The sequence below is a fragment of the Archocentrus centrarchus genome, chromosome 16 (assembly GCF_007364275.1).
Source record: "Archocentrus centrarchus isolate MPI-CPG fArcCen1 chromosome 16, fArcCen1, whole genome shotgun sequence".
Classification (NCBI taxonomy): Eukaryota; Metazoa; Chordata; class Actinopteri; order Cichliformes; family Cichlidae; genus Archocentrus; species Archocentrus centrarchus.
Window position 1 is genome coordinate 24,385,299 of NC_044361.1, and position 13,671 is coordinate 24,398,969.

Consider the following 13,671-nt stretch of genomic DNA (forward strand, 5'->3'; position numbering starts at 1 on the left):
TGCACAGAATAAGAATGCTAAAACTAGCATCTAATTGGAAGTGTTTATTCTTTGTTTTTTACATATGTAACATCTAACTGTAACATGTCAAACAATCTTCAGTAAAAAGGACTGTTTATTCCCAGAAATTGATGTTAGCGTATCAGTGGCTAACTTGTTACATTGTGTTTTTTTTTTAATGCCTTTTCCTTTGTTTCCATGGAGATTTTCGAGCCCGCTGCTGAAATTGAGCTATTTTAACATTTGCTACAAAGTGGTGCTCTCCCACATTTCCTGACCTGTCGTGGCAGGGTTTAATAAGCCATGAGAAAAATATACTTTAATAAGTAACAGTTTCCACCTTAGCTCCAGCACCACTGAGCTTTCACACCATGCCTTGTTTAAAATACCCTGCATTAGAATAATTGTTAAAAATGAGAACAGTTTCAGCATTTAATCACAGACTGCTGGTATAGTATAATAGTGGAAATATGCCTGGACATACACCTTACGTTATCATATAGAAGCATCACGCAGTATGCAGTATATTGACCAGTGTGCTGCTCTCATAAAGACATGGTCCGGGGTGGGGGGGGGCTCTCACTGGCCCTTTGTTTTCCACAGAGTCTTCAGTCTAACCAAGAGAGAAGAGCAGAGTGAGCCAGTCCTAAAAGCTCTTGTTACAAAAAGGAACGATTGTGCTTAGTGTCAAGTGTTTTATTGATATACAATCTTCCAACAGGCCACGCAGATCATAGGTAGATAGGGGGTAACTCTGTGGCATTCTGTTACCTGTGACTGATTTATATAGGCAACATACTCTCTCTCTCTCTCTCTCTCTCTGTGTCTCTCACTCTCTGATGTGATTTTACAGTAGTGACATTGATCCAGGCCCACTTTGATCTTGCTCTTAGCTGTTGCTCGCTCGCACTCCCTCCAGCTATCACCCTTGGCTCTCTGGTTGCTAGAGTCTGCTGTTTTTAACCCCAACTACCCCTCGTCTCGTCCTATAAACCCTCTCATCTTTCTTTTCATCCTTCCATCACTCCATCTCTCTGGTGGATCTGTATACAAGTGATCTTTTGCTCTTGGAAACCTCTGCCCGGGCCGATGAAATGTCCCACCAGGTCTCCCGACTCTCGCTGTTATCAGCCAGGTATCACTTGTAAGAGAGGAAATTAGTGGTGCCTCAACACAAAAGGGAAACTGAGGCACCAGGAGGGAGCATTCACAAGCAGCACATTCTGACTTTTCATAATCTGCTGGACTGTATCTCTGCATCTCTCTTTGTTTGGAATTTCAGGATGCATTACGATCTAATAAACTCCAGCATCATAGAGGGGAATAAAAGAAAATTCCAAAAATGAGGCTGAAGGTTTTGTGATATTTTTCTGAGTCAGAGCGAGTTTCGCTCACGATTCTTGGGGAAATCAGCTTTTAAAATTAAAATATTTATTGCTTTTTCTTTGGACTTGAAGCAGACGGCAGGAAAAAAATATGAGTGATACGTGACTGTCGCAGCTTTTTCTCACAAAAGAAAAGGATGCATTTCCACCAGATATTTCATATCCAGCCACTTTGCATGAATGATGGTCGTAAGCCTTTTAGTAACTGTCAGTTCACTTTCTGTTTAATTAATGAATTCAAAACAGGGTTTTTTATAGACAAAGTAATGCACTTCTCTGTAAACATCAGTACATTAGTACATACCACTGTGGTTAAGAACATAATGAACAAAGCATGTTAATAAAATCATACATATACTGCATATATTAACCTGAGATTCTAATGCAGTGTCACACCCATGCAATAAATTATACCTTAAAAGCTTTCTGTTTGTTTGTCGGCTGCGTTTTCTGAAGTGTTTTGTTACGTGATCGGGGCCGTAGTTGAACTGAACCGCATTATACCGAAATGTTTCTAGACTTGCCGACGCCTATGTAACGCCTAAAAATTTAAAATGCTTTGCTGCATTGGTGTGGAACTGATTGGGGTCCTTCTTCTAATATGAGAGTTTAAATTCAGAACAATGTGTACCTACCGGTACATTTAAAGCGAATACACAAACACACTGTATTTTCATTATATTGTTCTTGACGTTTACATTGTATTGTTAAAATTTTTAAAAGTACCACATTACATTTGTTACATGTGTTTTTTGCATTTTTTGGGGGGGCTTTTTTGTCTTGCATGTCATGTAATAGGTCATTATTTGATTTGGGAAAAAAAACCCACATCTTTAGCTAGCTCTTTTTTAATGCATGTGTGTAGTTTGGACTTCAGGATCATTTGGTTTAATTCAGCAGATCTTTCTGCTTATATAAGAGCAGCAGAATTATTGTGATATATGAATTAGACTGCAGGGGTGATATAATAAATTACACATACCATGCAATCCCCCCTCAACACGTTCTCTGCTCTATAATCTCATTCTGAAATTGGTCTGATTTTCTGCTTTATCCACTGCATGAAACAAAAGAATATTATGGTCTGATGCCACTTTTACATAATATTGGATTTGCTGTTCAGTCACTTGGTGGATTTTATGTGTGTACACCCGCAAAGATGTCAAGATAACAAATAAATGGCTGGCAAATCGTAGTACTATAAGCTAGGGGAAATGCCACAGAGAAATTCGCTCATTTGCACCTACTGCAAACCAAAGCAGGACATGCACAGTGCGAATCCTGTGGCACCTTTTATCTTTGAGGAGTGATTTGCTTCCAGATTACTCAAGATGCCCTGAGATGCCCTCCCCCTCATTTCTCTCACTTTCTTTTCTGTCATTATCCCTTCATCTTTCAAAACTTGCTTTTCTTTGCTATCATAAAACTCACCAATTGCCTCTTTTTGTGCACTTTTTGTCTGCTCTATCCTGCTTTCACTCCTCTTCTACTCAGTTTACATTCATGCCTCCCTGGTGGAACCGAACTCATCCCTCACTTGAGTTCTTTCTCGCTTGCTTTCCACATCTCTCTCTCTCTCTCTCTCTCTCTTTTGCATTCACTATAAATATAGTTCCCTTAAAGCATTTTCTGCATTTTTCTACCACTAATACCACAAAAAGTAAATCTCCTCTGCAGGCTATTAAGTGATGTAATGAGAGAAAGTGAGACGGGAGGATGGGAGATGAGGGAAAGAGAGTAAAGGATGAAGGCTGAACAATTAGTCTTAGGTTACTCTGAAAGAAAGATGAGAGACAAATGAAGAGCTGGGAGGGAAAGAAATGCAGGATGGATATAAAAGAGAGCAGTAAGAAATGATGGAGAGAAGGAGACATTGAGAACAGTGTTTCGATCTTCATTTAATAATTGAATAATAATCTCCGTGGAGACATGACCTAGAACTGGCAAAGAGGGAGAGAGGCAGAGTCAGGCTGAGGATGACGCACTGCTGCCCCCTTGTGATTTTATGGTGTCACCACTAAAAAACCTGAGCGAGCGAGAAAGCAAGTGTGTGTATGCACGTGCTCATTGGTGTGTGTATGATTTACAACTGCAACCTGTCTCTGTCTCACAGATACGGGCCTGTGTCTGTGATGGGGAGAAAAAGAGGGCTTTTGGATGTCAGGAAAGAACCTATTTCACTTTGTCACAGAAACTACACACACACATACATACACTCACACACACACACACACACACACACACACACACACACACACACACTCCCAGACACAGAATCAGACCTTATCTTCCTGTCAAGCCGAATCTTTTTTAGGGTTGACGCTGATATATGAGCTTTGGGGGGGAAGAAACGTTGCCGGGACGTTGACGGCTGACGTGAGTGCAACGTTGCGCTCAGGTTGATGTACGAGCAGTGGGGTTAGGGGACAACGCTGCGCTGACACCGGGAGAAGGAGCTGTGGCCCTGGGGCCTTGAGTCCATTCTGAAGAGCCAGCTCTGCATTCTTTGCATGCAGCAGTCCCGCAGCCACAAATAAACGCACTCGCACTCTTTAAGCACACAGCCACTTGCTGTTATTAATAACTCGATATCTCTGAAACAAAGATTCGTGTGACACTCGGTGATTGTTCAAGCAGAAAACATCCAAAAGACAAAATCCCGTGCAGTGATCTGAGAGGTTACGTTGCTGGTGCTGCTGCGCAGTGATGTATGTGACAGTGAGTGTTGAGGAAATGCCCAAAGCATATGTGTGTGTGCGTGTGTGTGTGTGTCTTCTGTCTATGAATGTTCTCAAAAATTAGCACTCATAATGTATACTAACATCCCTCTTCAGCTTTGTAATGGCACTGATTTCAAATGAAAATCATAAAAACCTATTTTTAAAAATGTTGTTTGTAAAGTACCAGAATTTGGATTCCCCACATAATACAACTTTTTATGCGCACACTAATTAGTCCACCTTTCCAACTATCTTTTGGCAAGATAATGAAACCCAAATTGGCCCAATGCAGCCATCACTGTGTGAATGTGGGATAAATTAAACACTGCATTAAAAAAGAATCACTTTATAAATGCAACCAACATTTAGTGCTTTCATTAAAAATCTAATGAGATATATATTCCAATACATTTTAATTGCATGAATTTTAATCTGTGCTGTTTCTCTGCTTCTCTGTTTGTTCAGTCTGCGTAGGGAGGGCTACACAATGCAGGTGAATGTCAACGACTATCTCGACATCTACTGCCCTCATTACAACGACAGCCAGCGCATGGTGAGCACCGGAGAACAGTACGTCCTCTACATGGTCAGTTATCGCGGTTACAGGAACTGTGACCCCCAGCTGGGCTTCAAGAGGTGGGAGTGTAACCGGCCTCACGCCCCGCATGCGCCCATCAAGTTCTCGGAGAAGTTCCAGCGCTACAGCGCCTTCTCGCTGGGCTATGAGTTCCACGTTGGCCAGGAGTATTACTACATCTGTGAGTGGAATCACACCTATCGGATATCTTTTTAATAAATATCTCTAGTGTAATAAATGCTCTCAAAATCTAAATAGTAAAGAACTTTGTTAATACAGAAAGCATGTCATCAACCAGGTGGAGCTCAGTGAGGCCACAGCAGAAGGCTGAAAAACACTTGTTATAATATTAAATGTATAATTTTTTTTTTAATTTTTGAATATTCAGCTCAGATTATCCAAGTAATGTCCTCAAGTAATTTGGGAATGACAAATTGCAGCCTCACATTTAATCATATCGCCCTGCAGCTCATCCATTTTGTTGATTGCTAATCAAATTAACGTGCAGCACCTTGTGCCAACAAGACACTGTTTAAATAAGGAGCTTTTAGCTGATCATAAAACAGTTCAAAAACAAATGTTACAAAACACAAACTGTATGAGTGCAGTGCTCATTTACTGCTGTATGAGGTACACATTTGTGTGTATTTGATGATACTAATGTAGGACTTAATTCTACTACTCATCTACTGTGTATACTGCACAATAACAACGTAACATCAGGCTGTTACTGTTTGAAGTCTAGATGCATGCCAATACTGAGCCAGAGGTTTAATTTGGATATTGACTTTTGATAAGAAATGAATTATTTGTATCATTAATAAGTGGATATACACACTTATGTGATCTACAGCCACACCCACTCATCACCATGGACGCACCTGTCTGAGACTACGAGTGTACGTCTGCTGCTCCACAGGTAAGGCTCCTACTTTGTGCTTGCGTAGGTGATGTTTGACCTATAAAGCTTGGATTTGTTTGCAGACTTTATCTGGACCCATCTGGCCACTCTGCCCATCTGGAAGGCACCAGGCTCCCCACGAACTCACACACACTCTGCATACACAATCTAAATACAGCCTAAAACAGGCAGAGCTATTAATACTGCTGCTGAGTTTCCTGCAGTATTTTCACTCACAGCATCCCCCCCCCACATCCCAGCTTCTCTTTTTCTTCTCTTCCCTGTCTCACTCTTCTTTCGTTTCCCCTCTCTCTCTCTCTCTCTCTCCCAGCAAAAAAAAAAAAAAAAAGGAGCAGCTCCAGCTTTGAAGGCCCTCAACCCCCTCCTGCTTCCTCTCTACTCCTCTCCCTCTCTATTTCACCCCTCCTCCCTCTCTCCCTGTCAGAATCCATTTATTGCCATGTGCGGTCAGTGGGTGGCTATGTATATGTAGTGTTATCCTCTCACTCTCCTGCCACCCTTCAATCTCTCGACCCGCTCTCACTCACTTCTCTCGCACACACACACACACACACACACGCGCGTGTGCACACACAGACTTTGATCCCTGGCCTGTCCGGTCCTTTGTAGTATTAACCTCTCCTCCCTCTTTCACCCCCACAACTCCATCACTCTCCATCCCTTTTTACACACTGACTCTCTTCAGTTTGATCTGCCTCTCCTCACATTCCCTCTTTTCCCCTCTCTCTCTCGCTCTCTATCTTTTTGTCAGGGCTTCTTGTGATATTGTGGCTTGTCAGTCTGCGTGCTTTGGGGTTTTTCAACCCTGCACCCTTGCCTCGCCACTCTATTGGATGCTTCAAGATGTCATGTTGGATGTAATTAAAATCCTTTGGTTGGGGCAGTAGTTTAACCCCTGCTGCCTGTTTTTCTGTCCAACTCAATTACTTCTCTCTCTCTGTCTCTCTCTTTCTCTCTCCCACACGTACAGCCTCTGATGTGGACGATGAGCCTGAGCCTACAGAAGGAGTCTATACGCCAGGCCTAAAAATTGATGAGCTCGGTGAGTCATGCACACAGGAAGTTGAATAAGTGTAAGGCACATCTGTCTGTTGCAGCTTGATTCATTAAAACAGCGAAAGACTCATTCTGATCACTTCAGTACCAAATCAAGGAAATCCGATTATCCGCGCTTTACAAAGTGCCTCATTAATGTTAAAGGACAGTACTTTCTTTCCTTTTTTTAAAAACAAATTCCATAAACCAACAACATATTATTCTGAAAATCTGTAAAAACAGGTCAAAAATATAGAAAAAACAATCTCCTATCACTGCTGCTTGCTGTATTTTCAGCAGCGGATTATTGCAAACATGGAAGCGACACGCTTGCATCGGATTTGTTTGCAGTTAAAAAAACGCGTACCGGAGAAGATCAGCAGCATTATCCTTTGAATGTGTCAGCAGGCTGACCGCTGATATTGATATAGATGGCAGTGCGACCGTGCAGCATCAAAAGTGGCTAACCAAGTGAAATGATATTCAGCGCAGTTAACTTCACAGCGCCAGCTGGCTTGGCAAGCTGCTGATCCTGCTAAACAACGACATGAATATTCATTTCACACATTTCATGCCGTTTTCACCCGGATGAGCAGAGAACACAGAGTTTTATGAAAATTCGCAACAAAAAGTATAAAAATTCATTCAGAAAAGCAGGGCTTGTTCAGATATCCCGTAGTTAACCCCTGCCTATAAGAAAGCGCTTCCTGTTTGTCTTTATGTTGCTCCGATTTGGAGTTATATGGAGGAATGGAGGAATTGTGCATAATGTGAAATCTGTTCTCAATAAGACTGGATCATTTTTGGCAGTGATTTAAGGGAGAAGCTGAGCAGTAAATCAATAAATGACAGACTTTGGGATCACCTATCACATGTTCATATTGTTGATTTTCAGTGTTGTGGCAACAGCACAGCAACACAGTAACAACCTGCACATCTAGCTTGGCCTACCTACCCGCCACCCATTACACAACCAGAAATGCTGGTATCAATCATAATCCTGTCTAGCTATCACGCACTCCTCCAAGGTAGCTTGTAAAATATGGCGCTGTGTTGTTGTTAATCTGCCTGCGTGCTCGTGTGTTTGTGTGAGTGCACGTTTGCGCGCGTGCACTTGCGTAAATCAGTTTGTTCTCATAATTGTCGTAAGAAAACACGTGAGTGGCTGCGGCAAATAGCTGCAGGTCATGCAAGTTTCTGTGAGATACCGCTCCCTCGCTTCTTTTTCCTCTCATCGTTCTTTCATCTTATTTCGCTCTCACTCCATCTCCTTTCTCCATGCCCTCCTCATGCTTCTGCCTTTTAATTCCCATCTTCCGTCTTTTTCCTCCGAGAGCACAAGTAGCACTGCAGTGGAGGGGAAAGCCACCTAAACTCAGTTTATTCACCTTTTGATGTGTGAAATTGAGTTTTTCCTTCATTTAATACTTTTTTCCTCCCAAAGCGATATTTATCTTAGGTTTTATGGTATTCATTAACACTATCAGAGTGATTTTAAAAAAAGCAAGAAATATTTTTCTGCCAAAATAATTTCTAGAGCTAAAAATTCCCATTTGCCACTGACCAACAATATATTACAATATGTAAAATATATTCTTATCATATTTCCTCAGCACTTGTTCCCTCCTTCCTTTCTTTTCAAATATGGCAAATGCAAAAGGAAACTGCAAACTAAAATCTGTTCACTACACATCTACAGATTTCTTATGAGAGCAGAAAACTAAAGGCCATTTCAACATAAGGATGCCTGCATTTAGTGTATTAATCTGAGAGAGAAAACTAGCACGCGGAAGTACTGTGTATCGTGAATGGCTAACACAATAGCTGAGAAGAAATTACCCCAGCTCCTATGGGTCTTTTTCACCTGTAGTGCTGTGTTGCCAATTAAATTAATAGGATAACCCAAGTGGTGTGAGAGGAAGTGAGAAGATCAGCAGGGAGCTGTGAAACGAACTGAACACAAAGAAGCAGTACAGTTTCCGTTCCCCTCCTTCACTCTCAGTCCTCCTGGCTGCCAATCAGGCTCCTCACATCATAGTTTTAATTACTGTTACTGAAGTTTCACGCCAACTGCACAGTTCAAATCTGCCCGATTACTGTGTGTAAAAGCTGAATGTTGCATGCACATACTGGAATCCACCCCTGTCTCTCTCCCCTTCGCTGCTCACAGTTTATTTCCTGGGCGCTGCCCCTTTCAATCAATGTCTACAGCTCAACAGTGGTTCCCTCCTGAATACAGCCACCAGCGTTAGATTTCATTTAGATCTCATTTACAACGCAGATGGAATGGCGCTAGCTGCTCCCAGTGCAACCATGTGATTACTGAAGGCTTTCAGTGGGATGATGCTTATTTTCCCACCCTGTTGGCTCAGGTTACTGCACCTGACGATCAGCTTTGGCCATTAGTAGAAAAATCTGTAGCATGTTCTTGTTAATGGGGTTTGTTGTAGCAATTAACAGTTCCTTTGAGCTCAGTGTGTTTGAGGCACTTGCCAGTGGCAGAGAGCAGCACAAGCAGTTACAGTTTTCAGGATTTATAGTTTGTAAAGTTTGTAAATGTTCCCTTTATTTTGGTTTCTTTTTGAAAAAAAAAAAATCCTGGCAACCATAATGTGTCACTGCAAACGATGTGTGACAGTTCAGTCCTCTTGGTGTTCGGATATAACTGTGAAAACAGAGGCAAGAAGAAAGTCATGTGTTCAGGATTGCGTGTCCCGCTGCATCACAGAGGACAAAGCACACCTGGCTACAGGAGCTCAAAATCGCAGGTCACCTGGGGGTTGGATCGAGGTCGAGATCCCGTTCTTACCACAAATAAACTTTTTTGGGATCAGTGCAAAATCTTTTCTTTTTTTTCTTTCTTTCTTTTTTTTTTTTCAAACAGCTCCTAGGCATTTTTTTTTTTTTTTGGTCTGCATGTGAATGATCACACCTGCCCCCCAAAAACTGCACCCAAAGTGAAAAACAACTGATTTAGCTAGACTAAAGAGGTGGGAAAGCACCTGCCACTGTTTTTAGGTCAGTTTGCAGAATGAGTTGTTCGATAGTTTCAACTCAACGTGTCTCTATCTGGCAGTCTTACATATTTGATGTAAAATGCAAACCGATGAGGGCCTTTTATTGCGTAGCCAAATAATTTCTAACTTTGACATTTCTAGATTTATGAAGATATAATTACAAGTGAAGAACAAAAGCAGGATGGCAGAGTGCAGTCTGGAGCAAATAGATAAATACATAAAATGTGGTTTATTTGTTATTTGCCTAATAACATAATCTTACCATTTATCCCCTCCAAATGTCACCGCTAATGATTCTGTTTACTCACAGTTAAACTCGTGGATAGAGTAATTATTTACATACGTGCACGCTATCTGCTGTCAGTGTCTTTTGAATTTCTTCAGAAATCTACTGTAACACCTATTTATTTGTGGTCCTTGTTTGGACAGCCAGTGTTTGTTTAGCTAATGTTCTCTCTTTATTTTTCAGGGGCCTACCACTGATTTTGCATGTTGAGCTCTGTTTACATCTTAATTATGTGACAACTGCTCAGCTTTTACAAGCACTTGCATATCGTCTTTTATGGCTCTGCGGGATGTTTGTTAAAGACTGTGTTGAAAGACCTGGGTATGAACCAGTCAGGTGGGATCTGATGAAAGACGCTCTTGTAACAGTTTCGGTCATTCGTTTCTTTTGTTTTGTTTTTTTCTTACCTGTGTCTCCCGAGTCTCAGAACTATGTAAAAAAGTGCAGTACTAAATCGCTGCAGTGCCCCTTTAATGAGGGCTTTCTGATGTGAGAGTGCCACAAATGATAAGTTCTGAGAGCACGTGTGCACGTGTGGTCTTGAGCAACAGTTCTCCAGGTTTTCTGAAGGTCTTTCAAAGTTTATCTTAAAGCATTGGCTGCTTTTTCTTTTATTTTCGGTCCAGTCCTCGAACCAGTGTTGTGCCTACACATAGCAGACAATTTAACAAAGAATAATCTTTAGGCACTTTGTTACTGGCAGCCTGTCACACAAAACACATAATTTGTTACTACTACTACCATATTTCAGCATGGTGTGTAGTGTGTCCTGAAAATTTTGAGGAAACTGGACAAGTGGAAGACAAAGAAGCGGCAGGCCTAAAATACTATCTACAGCAGCTGAACAGTATCTGAAAATGATGTCCTTAAGAAGTATGACACAGAACCTGAAAGATGCATCTGGTCTCTGGTAGATCCATCTAATGTTCACTGAAGCCCCATCAGGAATGGCCTCAGTGGAACGGTGGCTGTCAAGAAGACATTCTTGAGGAAGTGAAACAGGCAGAAAAGGCTGAGGTATGCCAAGTTACACAAGAACTGGACTGAATATCAGTGGCAACAGGTCTGATGGGGGGTGGGGGGGGTGAATCCAAAGTTGAACATTTTGGTTCAAGTCATCATCAATATGTACAGAGAAGGTCAGGAGAGAGGTACAACAGTGAGTGTCCACAGCCATCTGTAAAACATGGTGGAGACTCTGTCATGGAGCTGCATTTCAGCCACTGGTGTTGGGCATGCTGTCAGAACTGCAGTGCAATACCATCTGGAAAGCATCTGATTGCAAAATCTTAATTTTTCAGCATGACAATGATCCCAGTTACAGTGCCAATGCAGGAGAAGCACACAGTGCTCAGTCATGGATTGGCCTCCCCAGAGCCCGGACCTCAACATTATTGAAGCAGCGTGGGATTATCTTGACAGAGAACAGAATAAAAGGCAGCCAACATCCAAAGAAGAGCTTTGAATGTCCTTCAAGAAACCAGGAGAACTATTCCTGAAGACTGCTTAAAGAAATTAGAGGAAAGCTGCCTCAGAGAGTTCAGGTTGTGCCGAAGAATAAAGGTGGTCCTACCAAATATTGACTTTCGAGCCTCATATACTGTATTTCCATGTATGTTCGCACATGTTTCCCATTTTCCTTGCAAAATCTAAAGAAATGAGGGACGGCTCAATACTTTTGCACAGTACTGTATTTCCTGACATTCAGATTCACAGACACTGATAGCTGTCTGAGCATCCTAATTATTAGGCAGCTACTGCCTGCTTTTTGTGCACTGTGATATATATACACGCATACACGCGTATGTTTAACCCGGCCCAGCGTATCAGAAGGTCACAATGTTCATCACATGGCGCCGCAAAAACTTCCTGCCAAAATTGTGTGCCAATAATTATATGTTTATAAGTGGCAGTGAGAGACTATGAGTGTCTGTGTGTCTGTGTGTAATGAGGCGATTAGCAGAGCCACACTTTGGAACCAGTTGTATGAGATGCTCTGCCGTCTGCTGTTTGTCTACAAAACCACATTCCTCTGTCAGTCAGCACCAAAACAACACAGTGAAGCAACACAGTGTCCTGACCCCTCAGCTGCATACTCAGTTACAGCGCGGTCAAAGCATTTAACCTGAGCTCCGCTGCTGCATAGACCTCATTACATCGGCTAGCAGAGCATACCAGAGGAGGCCATCTCTAAAACCAGGTGTCAGCCAGTCATTACTCTCCTGTCTGACCCACAGAGCAGCTGGAAATATTCTGGAGATAGATACAACGGCAAGTGGAAATACTGAGAGCAGCCCCACTTTATTTCAATGCCATCAGACCGTAAGCACAATAGTTGCTAATCAGTATCAGGGACCTTCTGTGCAGACAGAAAATTGTGCTTCTGTCTGGTCTCCAGTCTTATTAATCAAATGACTAAAGAGGGAGTGTCTGCCCGTACGTGTGTCTCATAGGTGCAGGCGTGTAGTGAACTGTCTGCCAGGTTGTGTTTTTGTTCTTTGACTAGACATCAAAGTTTGGTGTGTAGCCCTCAAGAAAACTATTTTTAGCATATTTCCAGGTGTAAGTGCAGGGGCATCGGGGTGATTACAGTATGTACAGTAGGTTTATGTCTGAGGTATGATGGGCAATGTGTCACTTTATTAGAACAATGAGAGCTGTCTGGTAACAGCTGCAGTGTGGTGTGTTGTTTTTAGTGCGGGCTGACCATATTTCAGTGGGAGTAAGACTGAAAGCTGCCTTTTGTTCTCTCCCTGTCATCGTTTTTTGTCACATTTTAGAAAAAGTTGTGCTGTGAAACCAGATTATAGCACATTTAGGAAGCCAGATAAATGCTTTTAAATGTCCCACTGAAGGCTGAGCTGAGTTTTATTTATAGAGAGCATTTCAAAACAACCGAATGTGCTGCACAACTGCATGTGTCAGAACAACACGGGAAAACAGAAGACTGGACAATAGATAATCCAAACTGGAAGCACAAAAAATACTTTTATTTCATTTCCTACTTATAAATATGTAGGGCTCAATTCTAGCTGGATTAAAAGCCAAGTCAAAGAGGTAGGTCTTAAGTGAGGATTTAGTGATGAAAATGTGGGACAGATCTGATATGAACCGGTAGTCAGTTCCAAAGCTTAGGAGTGCCAACTGAAAAAGTACAATACCTCTTTGTTTTTCACCTGGATTTAGAACCACCAGGAGCATCTGGTCAGGTGATCTAAGCTGGGGATGGGCGACACACTGTCTGAGGTAAAGAGACAGACTTTGAACAACTGAATTCAAACGTGATGCACATATGCCGAGTTATTGCTCAACTTTGTGGATTTTTGTAAGTATAATAGATAAGAGTGGGTTGCAGATAGCAAGATATAGCAGTTAGCTATGGTAAATCTAAACCTCACACATAAAAGCATTTAATCAATAATACACCGTAAAAATGAGGCTTCTTTACAACTAAACACCAGCAATCCTGAAAGCATGTGCAAGAAAATTCAAACCCTTACTGCCCACTGCTGCAACATTCATTCTCAGACATTTAGGCTCAGTGTTTTGGGGTACTGTACTCTCTGATACTTTCTCATAAAGAATGGCACATCCCAGCAATGCCAATTGAAAAAAAAAAAAAAAATACAAAAAAACTGTTTTACCCCGATTTTTGTCTCTTGGAGTTTAACCCAAGTGTCCTCTAGTAGAAGCTCTTGCTAATTGTGAGCCAGCAGATTCGTCAGCTGG

The 13,671-nt window shown here is 41.8% G+C and overlaps 1 protein-coding gene across 2 annotated transcripts in view; it reads left to right on the forward strand.

Annotated features, from left to right (window-relative positions):
* efna3b (ephrin-A3b) overlaps positions 1-13,671 on the forward strand; it is a 69,162-nt gene that overhangs the window by 50,994 nt on the left and 4,497 nt on the right. For both annotated transcript variants that reach the window (XM_030749147.1, XM_030749148.1), the window contains 3 exons: positions 4,571-4,863; positions 5,536-5,601; positions 6,575-6,646. In XM_030749147.1, coding sequence (XP_030605007.1) covers positions 4,571-4,863; positions 5,536-5,601; positions 6,575-6,646 — 431 coding nt within the window. The remainder of the gene's footprint in view (positions 1-4,570; positions 4,864-5,535; positions 5,602-6,574; positions 6,647-13,671) is intronic.